General features: G+C 52.3%; 1 protein-coding gene across 5 annotated transcripts in view; it reads right to left on the bottom strand.

Annotated features, from left to right (window-relative positions):
• Positions 1-3915, bottom strand: part of ASB1 (ankyrin repeat and SOCS box containing 1) — a 28520-nt gene extending 24605 nt beyond the window's left edge. For 3 of the 5 annotated variants that reach the window (XM_025405084.1, XM_025405086.1, XM_025405085.1), the window contains exon 1: positions 2830-3915. In XM_025405084.1, the coding sequence (XP_025260869.1) occupies positions 2830-3161 (332 nt within the window). In that variant the 5' untranslated portion in view covers positions 3162-3915. The remainder of the gene's footprint in view (positions 1-2829) is intronic. The other 2 variants (XM_025405087.1, XM_025405088.1) reach the window with 2 other exon arrangements.
• Positions 3916-15320: the final 11405 nt, after the last annotated feature.

Genomic DNA, 15320 nt, shown 5'->3' with positions numbered 1-15320 from the left:
TTCTTGTTTTGTTTTTTTGAGATAGAGTCTCATTCTGTGGCCCAGGCTGGAGTGCAGCAGCAGATCTCCGGTCACTGCAAGCTCCGCCTCCCAGGTTCACACCATTCTCCTGCCTCAGCCTCCTCAGTAGCTGGGACTACAGGCACCCGCCACCACACCCGGGCAATTTTTTGTGTGTGTATTTTTAGTAGAGACGCAGTTTCACCGTGTTAGCCAGGATGGTCTCGATCTGCTGACCTTGTGATCCGCCCGCCTCAACCTCGCAAAGTGCTGGGATTACAGCGTGAGCCACCGTGCCCTGCCTATTATACTCTTAATAGACCATAGTATCATCATGTAAACGTAACTTATATATGCACTGGGAAACCAAAAATTTCATGTGACTTAGTTTATTGCAGTGTTCACTTTATTACAGTGTTCTGGAACTGAACACACACTATCTCCAAGGTATGCCTGAATGTGATAAACTGGCATCACAATCAGTGAGAATGGAAGAGTATTCAACAAATGGCATCTGTACAATTAGATACTTATTAGGAAATAATTGAGTTATTCAACTCACGTCATAACCCAAAATAAACTCCTGAAGATTTAAGAGTTTTGTAAAAATAGTTACACAGATTCGTGTGTAAGTAAAGAGCAAAAACTCAGACTGCTTGGATTCAAGTCCCTGCTCTGCCATGCTGTCCTAGTGTGAGACCCGACAGGCAGGTATAAAGCACCCCCTCCATAAGGGGGCTCTTTCCAGATGCTGACATTGTTTTTTATATTAAAATTAAATCTCTTTTGAGTACTACTGTACATGAGACTCAACCACAGGTACAATGGGGGTGATGAGTAAGTGTCCATGGTCTCCGGGGTTTGACAGTCCATTGAGTTGCTCATGCTGATCCAGCAACCAGACCAGCCGCAGATCAACAAGCAGGTATGAACAGCTCTTTAGGCCACCATCCCAACCTTCCTTCAGTAATTATCCTCCCCTGTAATTACTCCACAGTTGCAGTTACTATAGGGTGAAAAAGTCCAAAGTCGGAGTGGGAAAGATTCAGGTGTAGGGCAACAACCAACAGGTAAATGGCGGCCACAGGACTTTTGTTGAGCCCTCTTCTGGGCCCCCTCTCCTGGCCTCTGTGCTATCCATTCCTGGCCCTGCTCAAAGCAGACTCAATCTTTCCCCAGCTCCAGATTCAAAAGCAACTTCAAGTTTGTGTTTTGCTGATCAGCTACTCCAAGGACAACTTAACTGCCCCAGAGAGCACTTAAGCTTCAACTGAAAATCTGTTGCCCCTCTACCCCAGCCCTGAAACACACTGAATAACAAAACAGCAGTACATGAGGACATAAAAAGGAGCCCTCAGCCGAGTGTGGTGGCTGCCGCCTATAATCCCAGCACTTTGGGAGGCAGAGGCGGGAGGATCACCTGAGGTCTAGAGTTCGAGATCAGCCTGGCCAACACGGTGAAACCCTGTCTCTACTAAAATACAAAAATTAGCCAGGCATGATGGCCAGCATCTGTAATCCTAGCTACTAGGGAGGCTGAGGCAGTTCAAGTTCAATCGCTTGAACCCGGGAGGCGGAGGCTGCAGTGAGCCGAGATCACGCCACTGCACTCCAGCCTGGGCAACAAGAGCGAAACTCCGACTCAAAAAAAAAGGAGCCCTGTGCAGCTGACAAAGCCCGTGTTTCTTCCCCAGGACCCCTCTTTATACTGGGAAGTAGCTGTTAGTCCTCTTTTTCCCACAAACACCTATCATTCCGTCTTTCACTCTCACAAGAGATGACATCCTAGACCCTAAGGTCCTGGCTGTCTCTGAAGTCAAAGTCAATGCCAACCAAAGCCCAGGATGGTAGATGCTTTGTCTGGCTTGTTCTGGTCACTGCAGTATTCTCTGCTGGGTCTAGCCAACAGCAGGTCTTCAATACAAGTCTGTTAAATGATTGGAAGGAGGTGGGGAGGGAAGGACGGATGGAAAAGCCTGTCTGCACCAGTCACCAAGTCAATCTTTTGAGATTTTTAAGAAATTTATTGGTTTATTACTAAGAAGGAGAGGGACCCCTCCAAAGACAAATATAGGCATGTAAAGAAAGCCCAGAGCACATGAAACTATTGGCGCTAATGGCAAGCTCAGAAATCCGGCAAGAAGGAACTCCCACCACACCACTGGGAAAGGGGAACCTGTCCTCACCGCTTCCTTCACATCTGCACGGTAGGGACACTTCAAGGTGGAGACTCTAAGTAGGACAGTTATTTCGGAAGTTGGGTGTGAGCTTTTCTGGCTGCCTCCTTTGCTGGTGGGCCAAAGGCCCCTGGACATGCTGTGTCACTGACGAGCTCGCTGGAGACGGCGTCCCCCTTGTCCCTGGTCTGTGCCTGTGGGAGGTGGGAAGGCTGCCCCGCTGTGCCACCAGACACGCCATGGGCGGCAGAATGGTGAAAAGGTGCCTGCCCTCCCTACGGCTACCCTCTGGCTGGCTTTCCTGATCCGTGCGCTCAGAGCTGGAAGGTGGCCCACGTCCTACTTTTGCGGTTGGGTCATGTCAAATCCATATCGGCTAACCGGAGGAAAGTTACGAGCAAGTTCCACCGGAACGAAAATCTAGCGCGGGGACGGCACTCGAGGCCGAGGAGCGGGCAGCGCGTCCGTGGTGGGGTCGCCCAGCACTGCGAGCCGCGCTGACCCCCACCCCCGGCCTGCGGGGCGCGGCTCCCTGGCTCCCCCGTGGACCCGGCCAGGACGGGACCAGGACGCAGGGCCTCGGCAGGGACGCCGGAGCCAGCCCTCCGCCATCCCCACAAGCCCCGCGGCCCAGCGGCCGCGCGCACGTTACCTGCGGAGCCCGGCCCTGCCCGCCCGTCTGGGCTGCCGCCCTCCGCCATGGGTGCTTCGGCCTCCGCAGGTGCCACGGGCCCGCGCGCGCCCCTCGGGCAGGAAGGAGAGCGGCCCGCGACCACTTCCGGCGCCGAGAGCGAGGGGGCCACGTCGGGGTCGCGGCTTCCGGCGGGCGCGCGCCGGCCTCACTGGTTTCCGGGGCCGCGCAGGGGCCGCGCCTCCGCTTCCGGTCTCGCTGCGGAGCCGGGTGCTGGCTGGTCTTGATGTCCGGCTGGGACTTTGCCAGTAATCGACTCTCAGGATGCCGGCCGCGCTGTGGTTTCCCCGCATAAGAAGCCAAGGAGTCAGAAAGCGCGTTGCCTGGGGCAGCAGCCTGGGAATTTCGGTCGGGCGGGCAGTCCCCACCCCACGGACGGGGCGTGGCTTCTCCAGATGTGGGCGGGGCCCCGAGGGCCGTGGCTGGCGGGACCCGGGCCTCGGCCGGGCTGGCTGGGTCCCCGCAGGTGGGCCCTAGCCGCGAGCAGCCCCCGGGAGGGTGGATTGGGAGGCGCGGGGACTGGTGAGGGACCACTGCAGGGCTGAGCGTCATGGCGTGCTGTGGTTTTAGATGAATGCTCCCCCAAATCCCTTCCATGAAGCCCCACAATCAGGTCCGTAGCTGATGACAGCCGGTGGCCGACACGAAATGCATTGAATAAATGAATGCATTCGTGAACAAGTAATATTTCTTGCACACTCCCAACTTCAAATATCGCAGCGTCGTCCCACCATGAGTATTGGTGTTGGTCCTTCAGCGTGGATTCCCTTGGCTTCTCCCATTCTCCCCTGCTGTGTTAGCGGGGCCTCATGCAGGAGGAGGATTTGTACACAGCACAGCAGGAGGCTGATGAGGGAGTCCGGAGACCCCAGCAGTCGTGGGCGTGAGCTGCTGGCCCATCCATGTGTACAACATTCCAGACGGGAGTAAGGGAAGCCGCAGGGGCAGCCCTGCAAGTGCCCCCGCTGAAGCTGGCCCTGGGTGGCCCAGACCGGGTGGGCCCACTGGGGGCAGACCTGGCAGGCCCTGTGGGGGGTGGAGGCAGGAGTAGGGGTACTTACTACAGTGCTGTTTGGACTTGTTAACAGCAGAAAGCACCACTGGCATGAGGGACAGGTGACTCCGATGATGACGCTGCTAGGCCAGGAGCCAGGAGTGTGCCCAGCCCCTGGCTCCACCACAGCCGCACATCTCGAACTCTTGGAGCTTCAGCAACTCTGAAGCCTGAAACCGACTCACGTGTTATTGGATGGATGAATGGATAAACGAAATGCCGTCCATCCATACAGTGGACTGGTACTCAGCCTTAGAAAGGAAGGGAATCCTGACATACGCCACAACACGAATAACCTTGAGGACGTTATGCTGAGTGAGAGAAGCCAGTCACAAAAAGACAAATACAGTACTGTGTGATTCCAGTTATTTGAGGTCCCTGTAGTAGTGAAATCGTAGAGCCGAAGGGGGGTTGCCAAGGACTGGGGGAGTGGGGAATGAGGAGTTAGTGTTTAATGGGGACAGTTTCAGTTGAGGAAGATGAAAAAGTTTTGGAGCCTGGTCGCACAACAATGTGAACTGTGAATTAACAGTACTGAACTGTGCATTTAAAGAAGGTTAAGTTTTATGTTTTGTATATTTTACCACAATCGTTTTAAATACGTTTTTAAAAGAGGTTCCGGTGCAGTCAGTCAGGGGTGCGGGTTGGGTGTTGGGTGGTTCAGAGCACCCAGGTGATTCTGATGTGCAGCCTGGGCAGAGCCAGGTCTCCGTGGGCCTCCGCTGCTCCACCTGCCTGGTCCCGGTGGGCCCACAGTGGGTGTCCCGCGTGTCATCAGCCTTTGCATCAAGGTATTGAGTGCCCTGAGCAGAGCGGCCCTCCTGCACCTGCACCTCCGTCTCCTCTGCCACATGTTGCCCTTGGGATCCTGCCTCTTAGAAGAACCTGAGGCAGCACGTGGTCCGTAGTGGGAAGGTGGCCTCACATCCCCGCTTCTGTGCCTCCTAAATGCCCACATGGTGCAGGGCAGTGTCCACAGAGCCAGTAGTGCTGGATGGGGAAGGACACTCAATCACTGTCCACACTTTGCCAATGCCATCACCCCCATTTCTCAGGACCCTGAGATCTGCGGGCCTGGTGCTATGCCCAAAACCACACAGCCCACAGGTGGCTGAGTTGGGGTCACATCCAGACTGTCCAGCCCCACAGCCTGTCTCCCCCTCAGACCTCACCTCTCCAGGGTCCCTCTTCTTCAGGTCCTCTGAGTCCAAAAGACCCACCAACACAGGGACACTCAGTGACTGCTGGAGATGAATCAACTTGGGTCCCATCACCTACAAGCAACAGGGATTTGCCAGTGCCATCCCAGCCTGGCACAGCAGGGACAGGACCAGTGCACTGGGCTGTCTTGCCCCTCCAGGTCCCAGTGGCTCCCTCCTGTTTTCCCACCCCTAAAATCACCTGGTGCTTCCTGTTGCCCCCTGGAGGCTCAGGCCTCCCCCAAAGAGAATGAATAATCCCTGATCAGAAATGCATCTTCCAGGCATTCATTCTAGGGAAATAATCAGATGTGTAAGAGATTCAGCTACAGTAGTGCTTGTTACCATCATTTTGTAACAAAAATGTCCGACAATGGGCTTTCTGGTTCAGGAGGTCTGAGAAGGGGCCCTCATCCCTCATCCTTCCTGTTGCAGGGAACCGGAGTTCCCTCTGGAAGCACGGCAGGTATATGAGAGGCTGGAAACCTGAGCTCCGCAGCTGCAGGCTGGTGAGGACCCTGACGGGCCTGGGTGTGCTGATGCTGCTGCCGCTCAACCCCTACAGCTGTCTCCGGGAATTGGGCAGCAGATGTCACCCAGGCAGGGACCAGAAATGGGAATCTCTCCTGATCCTAGGCCCTGTGGGCCTGTGTTTGGGGTGTCTCCTCCCAGGAGGCCCAGCCCTCTTTTCCCCTTTTAAGGATCTCCTGCTTTGAAGGAAACAGGGCAGCTGAAGGTTTACCAGGTGAGGCCACGAGATGAGGGCAGCTCACTGACCCTCCATGCTTTGCCCTGGAAACATCTTTACCAGCCCCTGCCCCGCAGACCCTGTCTCAGGCCTTGGAGCCCACTGCAGAGAGTCAGGGTGTTTGCCCCAAGCTAGGGAGCCAGATCCACATCCTTCCAGCTGAGTCATCGGGGCAGGGTGACTCCTCCGAGCACCAGCTGCCTCCCTGTCAAATGAGGCTGATAATACCCACCTGGCAGGCTTTGTAAAGACACAAAATCCCACAGAACGTGCCACAGGCTTCCTGGGGCAGAGAGAGCCTCAGTACACAGTGGGCATCAGTGTCATGGCTGCTAATGCTCACTATGGCATGGCTTTGCTGAGTGGAGCCAGGCCCGCTTCCAACCTCCCGCCCCACCCTACCCTGTCCAAAATTGAGCCCACCTTCTCTGCCCAGCTAGGAACAGAGCAAGGCTCAGGGGCAGAGGCAGTGTCCCAGCAGGCCCTCAGCTTGGGACTGGCGGGGCTGGGCAGGGCCCAGGCAGTGAAGTTCCTTGCAGCCCTCGAAGCCTCCCTCTTCCAGCCAGGCTGGCCTCTGGACGTGGTTTAGCCTGGCAGTGGAGGCCCCAGGGGAGGATCGGGGAGCCCAGCCATGGGGACTGCAGAGGACGGTGTGGGCCCTGGGAGCCCTGCCAAGGGGGTGCCCTCTCTCAGTCCCCCTCACAGGTGCCATGCTACCTCCCTTGGTGTGACCGAGAACTCCACTAGTGTCAGGAGGCCACGGCGCTCAGTGAGACCATGCATTCTCTGCCAGGGCCTGCATCTCTCCAGGCAGCACCCATGGAAGGACCTACTATGTGCTGGTCACTGCCACAGTGGGAGGAGTCAGAGGTGAGGAAATCTCGGTCCCAGAGCAGGGACTGGCAGCAGAGACAGGAGATTCTTAGAGACTCTTCGGCCACGGGGACCAACAGCCCAGCTTGCCCAGCACTGAGTGGGCCCCAGAACACAGGGCTGCCAGTTTTCAAAGCAGGGTGAGTGGAGACCCTATCCCAGCCCACTCCCTGCCTGTCCTGCTGCAGTGCTGGAGTCTTTGAGCTGGCCCCACCATGCCCTCCTTACCACCAGGTGAACTTTTCCTGCCATACCAGTTGGTCTCTGTCACTCAGGCTCACAGACTCCTTCATGGTCCCCTGAATGCCCATCTATAGGCTCTTCGAGAAGCCTGGCATCTGAGGCCCTTCCCGAGAGGAGCCCCAACCTCCCTCCCCTCCTCCAGCTCCCAAGCTCCCTGCCTAGAACCTGACCCTCTAGGACCAGCACGCTGTCCCCGGGGTCTGTACACAAGGCTCCCTCCCTCCCACACCCCTGTCCTGGGGACCTCTCCCTCCTCACCAGATGCCCCCCACTCCCCCCACCCCCGCTTCCCACCCCGCAGATGGGGCCTTGGCTCCAGGCCCTCCCGGCAACATTTATCTCTCCTCACCTAACAGCAGCTGCCAGAGGTGCTGGCCTATCTCTCCTGGCAGACACTTAGGTTCCACGAAAGTGGCTTCTGGTGGGACGGGTATTTTGATTCTCTCACAGGAGCTGGCCCAGGCCTTGCTCCTGAACCAATGGATAAAGTCATTCGTGCTCTGAAATTGACAAACTGCCACACCAGGGTACCGGGGTCCTAGGGTTCAGGTTAAGCAAAGCTGGACACCATCCCAAGGAACCTATAGACCAGCATGGGGGCGTTGAATGGCAGCCCCCAAAACAGAGACATCCATGGCCTAAGCTCTGGAAACTGTGAATGGGACCTTATTTGGAAAAAGGGTCTTTGCAAATGCAATTAAGGATCTTGAGATGAGATCATTCTGGACTTAGGGCAGGCCCTAATCCAATGGCGGCTGCCTTTACAAGAGAAAGGCAAAGGCGGATTGGAGAGAGAGAAGACAGTGTGGAGACAGGGGTGGAGAGTGCAGTGACGCGGCCACAAGCCAAGGAACACCTGGGGCCCCCAGAAGCTGGCAGAGGCAGAAAGGACCCTCCCCTAGAACATGGGGGTTGGGGGAGCACAGCCCCGCCCACACCTGGGCTAAAGACGGGTCTATGGTGAATTGTTTCCGCAACTTCAGGGCTCATACATCCAGTAAAGAAACGAATTACAGTTGCTCCTTGAGGTGAAGACCCAGCAGGAGAGCCCGGGGCCGGGAGCCCCGCCGAGGGTAGGAAGACCTAACTGCCCTTAGCCCTGTTACTCAGAAGCACAGCTTTGCTAACAGTTTCTTTTTCAGGAACTTTTCTCATGTTTAGAATGTTTTTTTCCCTAGGTTATAGCAGAAAACACAGGCCCAAATGGGCACGTCGGTGGAGCTGAGCCTGTCGCCTCATCCAGTGCCACTGAGGAGTCCTCGTGGTGTCTCCCTGCAGAGGTCACACTGGGGTCAGAACCGAGGCTGCCTTGGGCAAGGGCCAACCGCAAGGCTGTTTCTGAAACCATAAAGTACCAAGAGAATGCCCTGTGTTACAATTAATAAATAGCATTGTTAATGGACGTGAACAAAGCCGGCCTTCATTGCTTTATTTGGTGGCCCATTTGGTGAAGCACTTAAGAAGAGCCCTGGCCAACGTACACACATCATGGTTTTAATTACATCCTGTGAATTTATTTTTCCAGAGAGAAATATTTCTCAGGGAAATGTCCATAAAAGCAACTTTAGCAGAGTGTGATGGTGTGTGTGTGTTTCCTCTAGGAAATCTGTTTAGTTTAAGTCCCAGCTTTGGGCAGCACTTTTTACAAAGACGGGACCTGAAGAAGGCTGCCGACAGCCGGAGCAGGCGGTGTCCCGGTGGAGAGGAAGTCTCCAGGCTGCTCTGCCCTTCGTCTCTCTGGGAACTTGCCCCTCTCCCCTTTTCCACACAGGGATTCTGAATTGCTCTTGAAAGCCCAAAGGGGGCTGGGCTTTTGTCTAAACCCTACACACTTCTGCCCCCTCGCCTAGCTGAGACCCCCTCTGTGGCTGGCATTTCTTAGTGGTGTGAAAAGGACATTTTTGAAAATGGAATCCCGTTTTCACCGCTCTGAGGAAAGTCACAACTTCAAACTCTTTTCCAGTGGTTCCTGTTGTCCCTCGAAAACATCTGTTTGAGGACTAGGCATTCTCCCCCAAACTGCTGGGATTTTTTCTTAGGTTGCCCTTCCAATGTTAAGGCATTTAGCCCCCATACCACTACTGCATCACCTAACTTCGTTCGCAGGCCACTGCTCACTGTGTACATAACCAGCATCACAAGCACAAGGACTCAGGACTGGGCGCTTTCTAACCTCTTCAGTCTCTGGGTCTCCTGCTTCCAGGACAGGGCTGGAGCCAAGGACTCACTCGCGACTGACTGACTGACTGCACGGCTGACGAAGGGAGGAGTGCATTTTTAAAAGGAAAGTAAGTTGTCCCCATTACACCAATCTAAGAAATGACCACTTTTCCTTTCTCTACGTGAACTTCATGTCCTTATTCACAGGCACATAAAATTACAAAATCATGATCATGGTGTAGACACACATTTACTCTCCGCTTTCCTTTCTGTCGTGAACCTAACGATGCACTTACCTATATGGAATTCCTCAGGCTGTCTCAGACACGAGCAAATACTTCTGACGGCAGAGAGAAAAGTCAAGACGTGGTCAGAAAATCAATGTCCAGGAGCTACGGTTTCTATAGTGTGGGCGATTAGATGGCTGGTGGCCCTCCTGATGGAAACAGCTAAAATGCTGAAGAAAATGTAAAACTCATCTTGCTAGAGGCATCCTCAGGCTGCCATAGAGGCCAGAAGCAAAGAGAAGGCAGAAACCTTGACAGCTTAGTGGAGCCTGAGCCAGCACTCATCTCAAACTCTGTGCTGAGAGCTTGAACTTCTACCTGGATGACTGCATAGGGTGCAGAAACCAACGTAGAGCAGGAGTCTAATACGAAATGCTTGCATAGCACCGGCACCCCACAGAGCCCCACCCCCAGTGGAAAAAGTAATGAGAATAAGAACAACAACAAAAAACACGAATAACCTCCTTTAAAAAACAGGCAAAATGACTGGAAACAGTGGCTCATGCCTGTAATCCCAGTGTTTGGGGAGGCCAAGGTGAGAGAATTGCTTGAGCTCAGGAGTTTGCAACCAGCCTGGGCATCCCAGCAAGACCCTAACCCTATCAAAAGAGAAAACAACAGGCCAAAGACTTAAATAGACATTTGTCCAAAGATACATCAATACCAATAAGCATTTGAAAAGCTACTCAACGTCTTTAATCTTTACGGACATATAAATCAAAACCATAATGTAATAGCATTGTGCACCCATTAGGATGGCTACTATTTAAGAAAAAAAGAGAAAATACAAGTGTTGGCAAAGATATGGAGAAATTGGAACCCTTGTGCACTACTGGTGGGAACTGAAAATGGTACAGGCACTGTGGAAAATGGTGTGGTGTGGCCGGGCGCGGTGGCTCAAGCCTGTAATCCCAGCACTTTGGGAGGCCGAGACGGGCGGATCACAAGGTCAGGAGATTGCGACCATCCTGGCTAACCCGGTGAAACCCCGTCTCTACTAAAAAATACAAAAAACTAGCCAGGCGACGTGGTAGGCGCCTGTAGTCCCAGCTACTCGGGAGGCTGAGGCAGGAGAATGGCTGAACCCGGGAGGCGGAGCTTGCAGTGAGCTGAGATGGCACCACTGCACTCCAGCCTGGGCAACAGAGTGAGATTCTTTCTCAAAAAAAAAAAAAAGAAAGAAAGAAAATGGGCCAGGCACCGTGGCTCAAGCCTGTAATCCCAGCACTTTGGGAGGCCGAGACGGGCGGATCACGAGGTCAGGAGATCGAGACCATCCTGGCGAACACGGTGAAACCCCGTCTCTATTAAGAAATACAAAAAACTAGCCGGGCGTGGTGGCGGCGCCTGTAGTCCCAGCTACTCGGGAGGCTGAGGCAGGAGAATGGCGTGAACCCGGGAGGCGGAGCTTGCAGTGAGCTGAGATCCGGCCACTGCACTCCAGCCTGGGCGACAGAGCAAGACTCCGTCTCAAAAAAAAAAAAAAAAAAGAAAGAAAGAAAGAAAGAAAATGGTGCGGTGGTTCCTCAAAAAATTAAACAGAATTACCACATGATCCAGCAATTCCACTTCTGAGTCTATCCAAAAGAACTGAAAGCAGGGACTTCGACATTTGTACACCCGTATCTATCTACAGCAGCGTTATTCCCAACAGCCAAAATGTGGAAGCAACCCAGGCGTCCGTGAGTGGACGGATGGAACAACAAAATGGGGTGTGTCCATATAACGGAATATTCTTCCGCCTTCAAAAGGAAGGAAATCCTGTTACATGCTACAGTGTGGATGATTCCTGAAGATATTTATGCTATGCAAAATAATCCAGACACAAAAGGGCAGACACTGTATGATTTCACTCATGAGGTATCCAGAGTAGCCCAATTCATAAAGAGAAAGAATGGCAGTTCAGCCAGGGGCTGGGGGAGGGGAAATGGGGAGCTGGTGTTTAATGGGTACAGAGTTTCCATTTTTAAGATGAAAACTTTCTAGAGATCAGTTGCCCAACAATGTGAACACACGTGACACTACTGAAATGTACACTTCAACGTGGTTAAGACGGTAAATTATATATTACGTGTATTTTATCACAATTAAAAAAAAATTTTAGGCCGGGCGCGGTGGCTCAAGCCTGTAATCCCAGCACTTTGGGAGGCCGAGACGGGCGGATCATGAGGTCAGGAGATCGAGACCATCCTGGCTAACACGGTGAAACCCCGTCTCTACTGAAAAATACAAAAAACTAGCCAGGTGAGTTGGCGGGCGCCTGTAGTCCCAGCTACTCAGGAGGCTGAGGCAGGAGAATGGTGTAAACCCGGGAGGCGGAGCTTGCAATGAGCTGAGATCCAGCCACTGCACTCCAGCCTGGGCGACAGAGCGAGACTCCATCTCAAAAAAAAAAAAAAAAAAAAAAAAATTTAAGATAACATTGAGGAGGAGCGGTGGAGGTAGAAGTAATAAGAACTAAAATATTGGCTCAGCAAAAAAGCCTGCTCATCTCAACCTTAGCCCAAGCTGGGCCTCACATGAAGTTGAGGTCAAAAATCCCACCCAAATTCACACTTTGGTGTTCTGAAAACTCTCAAGCATAGAACCTAAGTGGCAGCAGTTCTAGGTTGATGGGGCCCAAAGCAACTGGCAGAAGCAAATATAGTTCCTTTCTAGAGATGACTTCAACCTGGGCCTCAAAGAATTCCCACAGATAAAGTTCCAAGAAAAATAACCTCTCATTGGGGCAAAAACAGCAAAGCACACACGAAGGGAGAGCCAGCGAAAGGGTTCATCACAGGCTTCAGACACTGACGAGACACCGCATATGAAGCCATCGTCTATCCAACCAGTGCTGGCTTACTGAGCCCTGTTCAAGGAAGTAGACACAAAAGTGAGATAAACAGACAAAAGTCCCGGCTGCCATGGAGTTGACACACCTGTGCCCTGGAGACACACACAGGAGAAAGGCACCGGAAGTGCCAGGCTGGGGAGACACACACAGGAGAAGGGCGCAGCGAGTGCCAGGCCTGGGAGACACACAGGAGAAGGGCACAGCGAGTGCCAGGCTGGGGAGACACACACAAGAGAAGGGCGCAGGAAGTGCCAGGCTGGGGAGATACATACACACAAGAAAGGCACCGGAAGTGCCAGGCTGGGGAGACACACACAGGAGAAAGGCACAGGAAGTGCCAGGCTGGGGAGAGACATACACACAAGAGAAGGGCGCAGGAAGTGCCAGGCTGGGGAGACACACAGGAGAAGGGCGCAGCAAGTGCCAGGCTGGGGAGACACACACAAGAGAAGGGCGCAGGAAGTGCCAGGCTGGGGAGACACATACACACAAGAAAGGCACCGGAAGTGCCAGGCTGGGGAGACACACACAGGAGAAGGGCGCAGGGAGTGCCAGGCTGGGGAAGGTGTCAATTTCAACTTTAATGTTTAAGTAGTAAAGAGAAGCCTGAAAATGTGAACAAAGCTGGTATGCAACAAGATCATAAAAAAAAAAAAAAAGAAAATGTGAACAAGGGCCAAGAGACTTCACAGAAAGAACCAGTATATTTGAAAAAAAATTAAACAGAACTTCTAAAATGAAATTAAAAACACAGTGGTCAAAAAAAAAAAAAACATTTAGTATAATGGTTGCAGTGAAAAGTATATTAGATATGTCTAAAGAAGCAATTGGTTGTGGACTTAAAGACGGTGCTCAAGAAATCATCCTAGCCGGGCAAGGTGGCTCATACCTGTAATCCCAGAGACTCAAGAGGCTGAGGTGGGAGGATTGCTTGAGGCCAGGAGTTTAAGACCAGCCTGGAAAGCAGAATGAGACCCCATCTCTACAGAAAAAAAAAAAAAAATCCAGACATGGTGGCATGTGCCTATAGTCCTAGCTACTCAGGAGATTGAGGTGGGAGGATCACTTGAGCCCAGGAGGTTGAGGCTGCAGTGAGCTATGGTCCCACTATTGTACTGTCTGGCCTGGGTGGCAGAATAAGACCCCATTTCTAAAAAATAAATGAAATTTTAAAAATTTTTAAAAATCATCCCAACTATAGGACCAAGAGACAGAGATAGAAGAATATAAACAAGAAGTAAAGGACGTGGTGGCTGGGGTAGGAGGATCTAAGGAGCATCTACTCTGGAGTTCAAGAAGGGAGTCAAGAGAGAAGAAAGGAAGCAATATTAAAGGAGATACGAATGAAATTTTTCCAGAGTTAGAAATCCAGGTATCTCTGTAAATCCTTACCAAGATTTAAATAAAAGCACACTTCAACGCATGTTGAAGTCCTGAGGCTACAGGACACCAAGGAAAAATTTTAAAAAGCAGCCAGAGAAAGAAGAGAGATCACATAGGAAACAAATGTAACTGAAAGCCGACTTCTCAACAGCATCAGTGGATGCCAGAATGCACTAGAATGACATCTTCAATGTGCTCTAAGAGATCAATTGTCATCCTAGAATTCTACACCCAGTGAAACTACCTTTCTGGTATGATGACAAAATAGACAAAGTTTGTCACTAAAAGGCACTGTCAAAAAGATGGGTCTCTTGGTGGTCACCACTTGCCACGAAGCAGATCTTAGATGATTTCCCAACAAAACACAGGATAGATTAAGGAATAAGCCTTATCAGGAAAGTGATAGCAGAAGGAGGTAGACAAATTATTAGGCAGACTGGGGGCAGGTCCCTAGTGAAACCCCAACTTCAAACCAAAGACAGTTTAAAGCCCGAAAGCCAAGCTACCAGTCTTGGATAAGTCCACAGACCAGACTAACCTGTCTTCCCATTTGGCACACTTTCCTCTGATTGATCCCCACCCTTCACCTATTTTACATATACCTACCCTTCCCTAATTGGTTTTTTTACACTGTCATGCCCTTCTCTGAATGGTGCCTTTGTTTTAGCCTTTTTTGCATACTCACAAACCAATCAGCACACACACCCCAATTCTGAGCCCATAAAAGCCCCAAACCCAGCCACACTGAGAGAGAGACCACATGACTTGTGGTGGGAGACCATTCTCGAATCCCATCTATGCTGAGAGCTATTTCATCACTCAATAAAACTCTTCTCCAGGCCGGGCGCAGTGGTGCAAGCCTGTAATCCCAGCACTTTGGGAGGCCGAGACGGGCGGATCATGAGGTCAGGAGATTGAGACCATCCTGGCGAACACGGCGAAACCCCATCTCTACTAAAAAATACAAAAAGTAGCCAGGCGAGGTGGCGGGCACCTGTAGTCCCAGCTACTCAGGAGGCTGAGGCAGGAGAATGGTGTAAACCCAGGAGGCAGAGCTTGCAGTGAGCTGAGATCCAGCCACTGCGCTCCAGCCTGGGCAACAGAGCAAGACTCCGTCTCAAAAAAAAAAAAAAAAAAAAAAAAAAAACTCTTCTCCACCCTTCTCCCACTTCAATTGTCAGTGTAATCTCATTCTTCTTGGATGTGGGACAAGCACTCAGGACCTCGCTGAACTCAGGTACAAAAAACTCAGGTAACACTGTAGCCCTCTACCCTCCCCACCCATGATCGGTGCCTAGCGGCCACACCACACCAACAGGGAGCAGCAGCAGGGCCAGGCCAGCCCCAGAGCCATGGGCCGGAGTAGGGCAACAGGACTGACAGAGATTTTAATACACCCCTGTTTGTCGGGCTGTAGCAGGCCTAAAAGACCTGTTAGCACATGTAGCACAACCTCTGGGGCTCCAAGGTTGCAGCCCTCCCTGTTTCGATGCCACCATATTCTCCTCATCTGGACGCTAGAATTCACTACAGGAGCTTGCAACATGCCTGGTCCAGCCACAAGCCCCACACAGGGCCTACTCCTCTGCCAGTGCTTGGAGCAGCTGGCCGGACCCCAGACTCACTCGCCCACACACACCCTCCAGCCGGGGGCTGAGCACTCAGTCAT

The sequence above is a fragment of the Theropithecus gelada genome, chromosome 12 (assembly GCF_003255815.1).
Source record: "Theropithecus gelada isolate Dixy chromosome 12, Tgel_1.0, whole genome shotgun sequence".
NCBI classification, from domain to species: Eukaryota; Metazoa; Chordata; class Mammalia; order Primates; family Cercopithecidae; genus Theropithecus; species Theropithecus gelada.
Note: the sequence above shows the minus strand (reverse complement) of the source record. Positions and strands in the feature narration are given on the sequence as shown.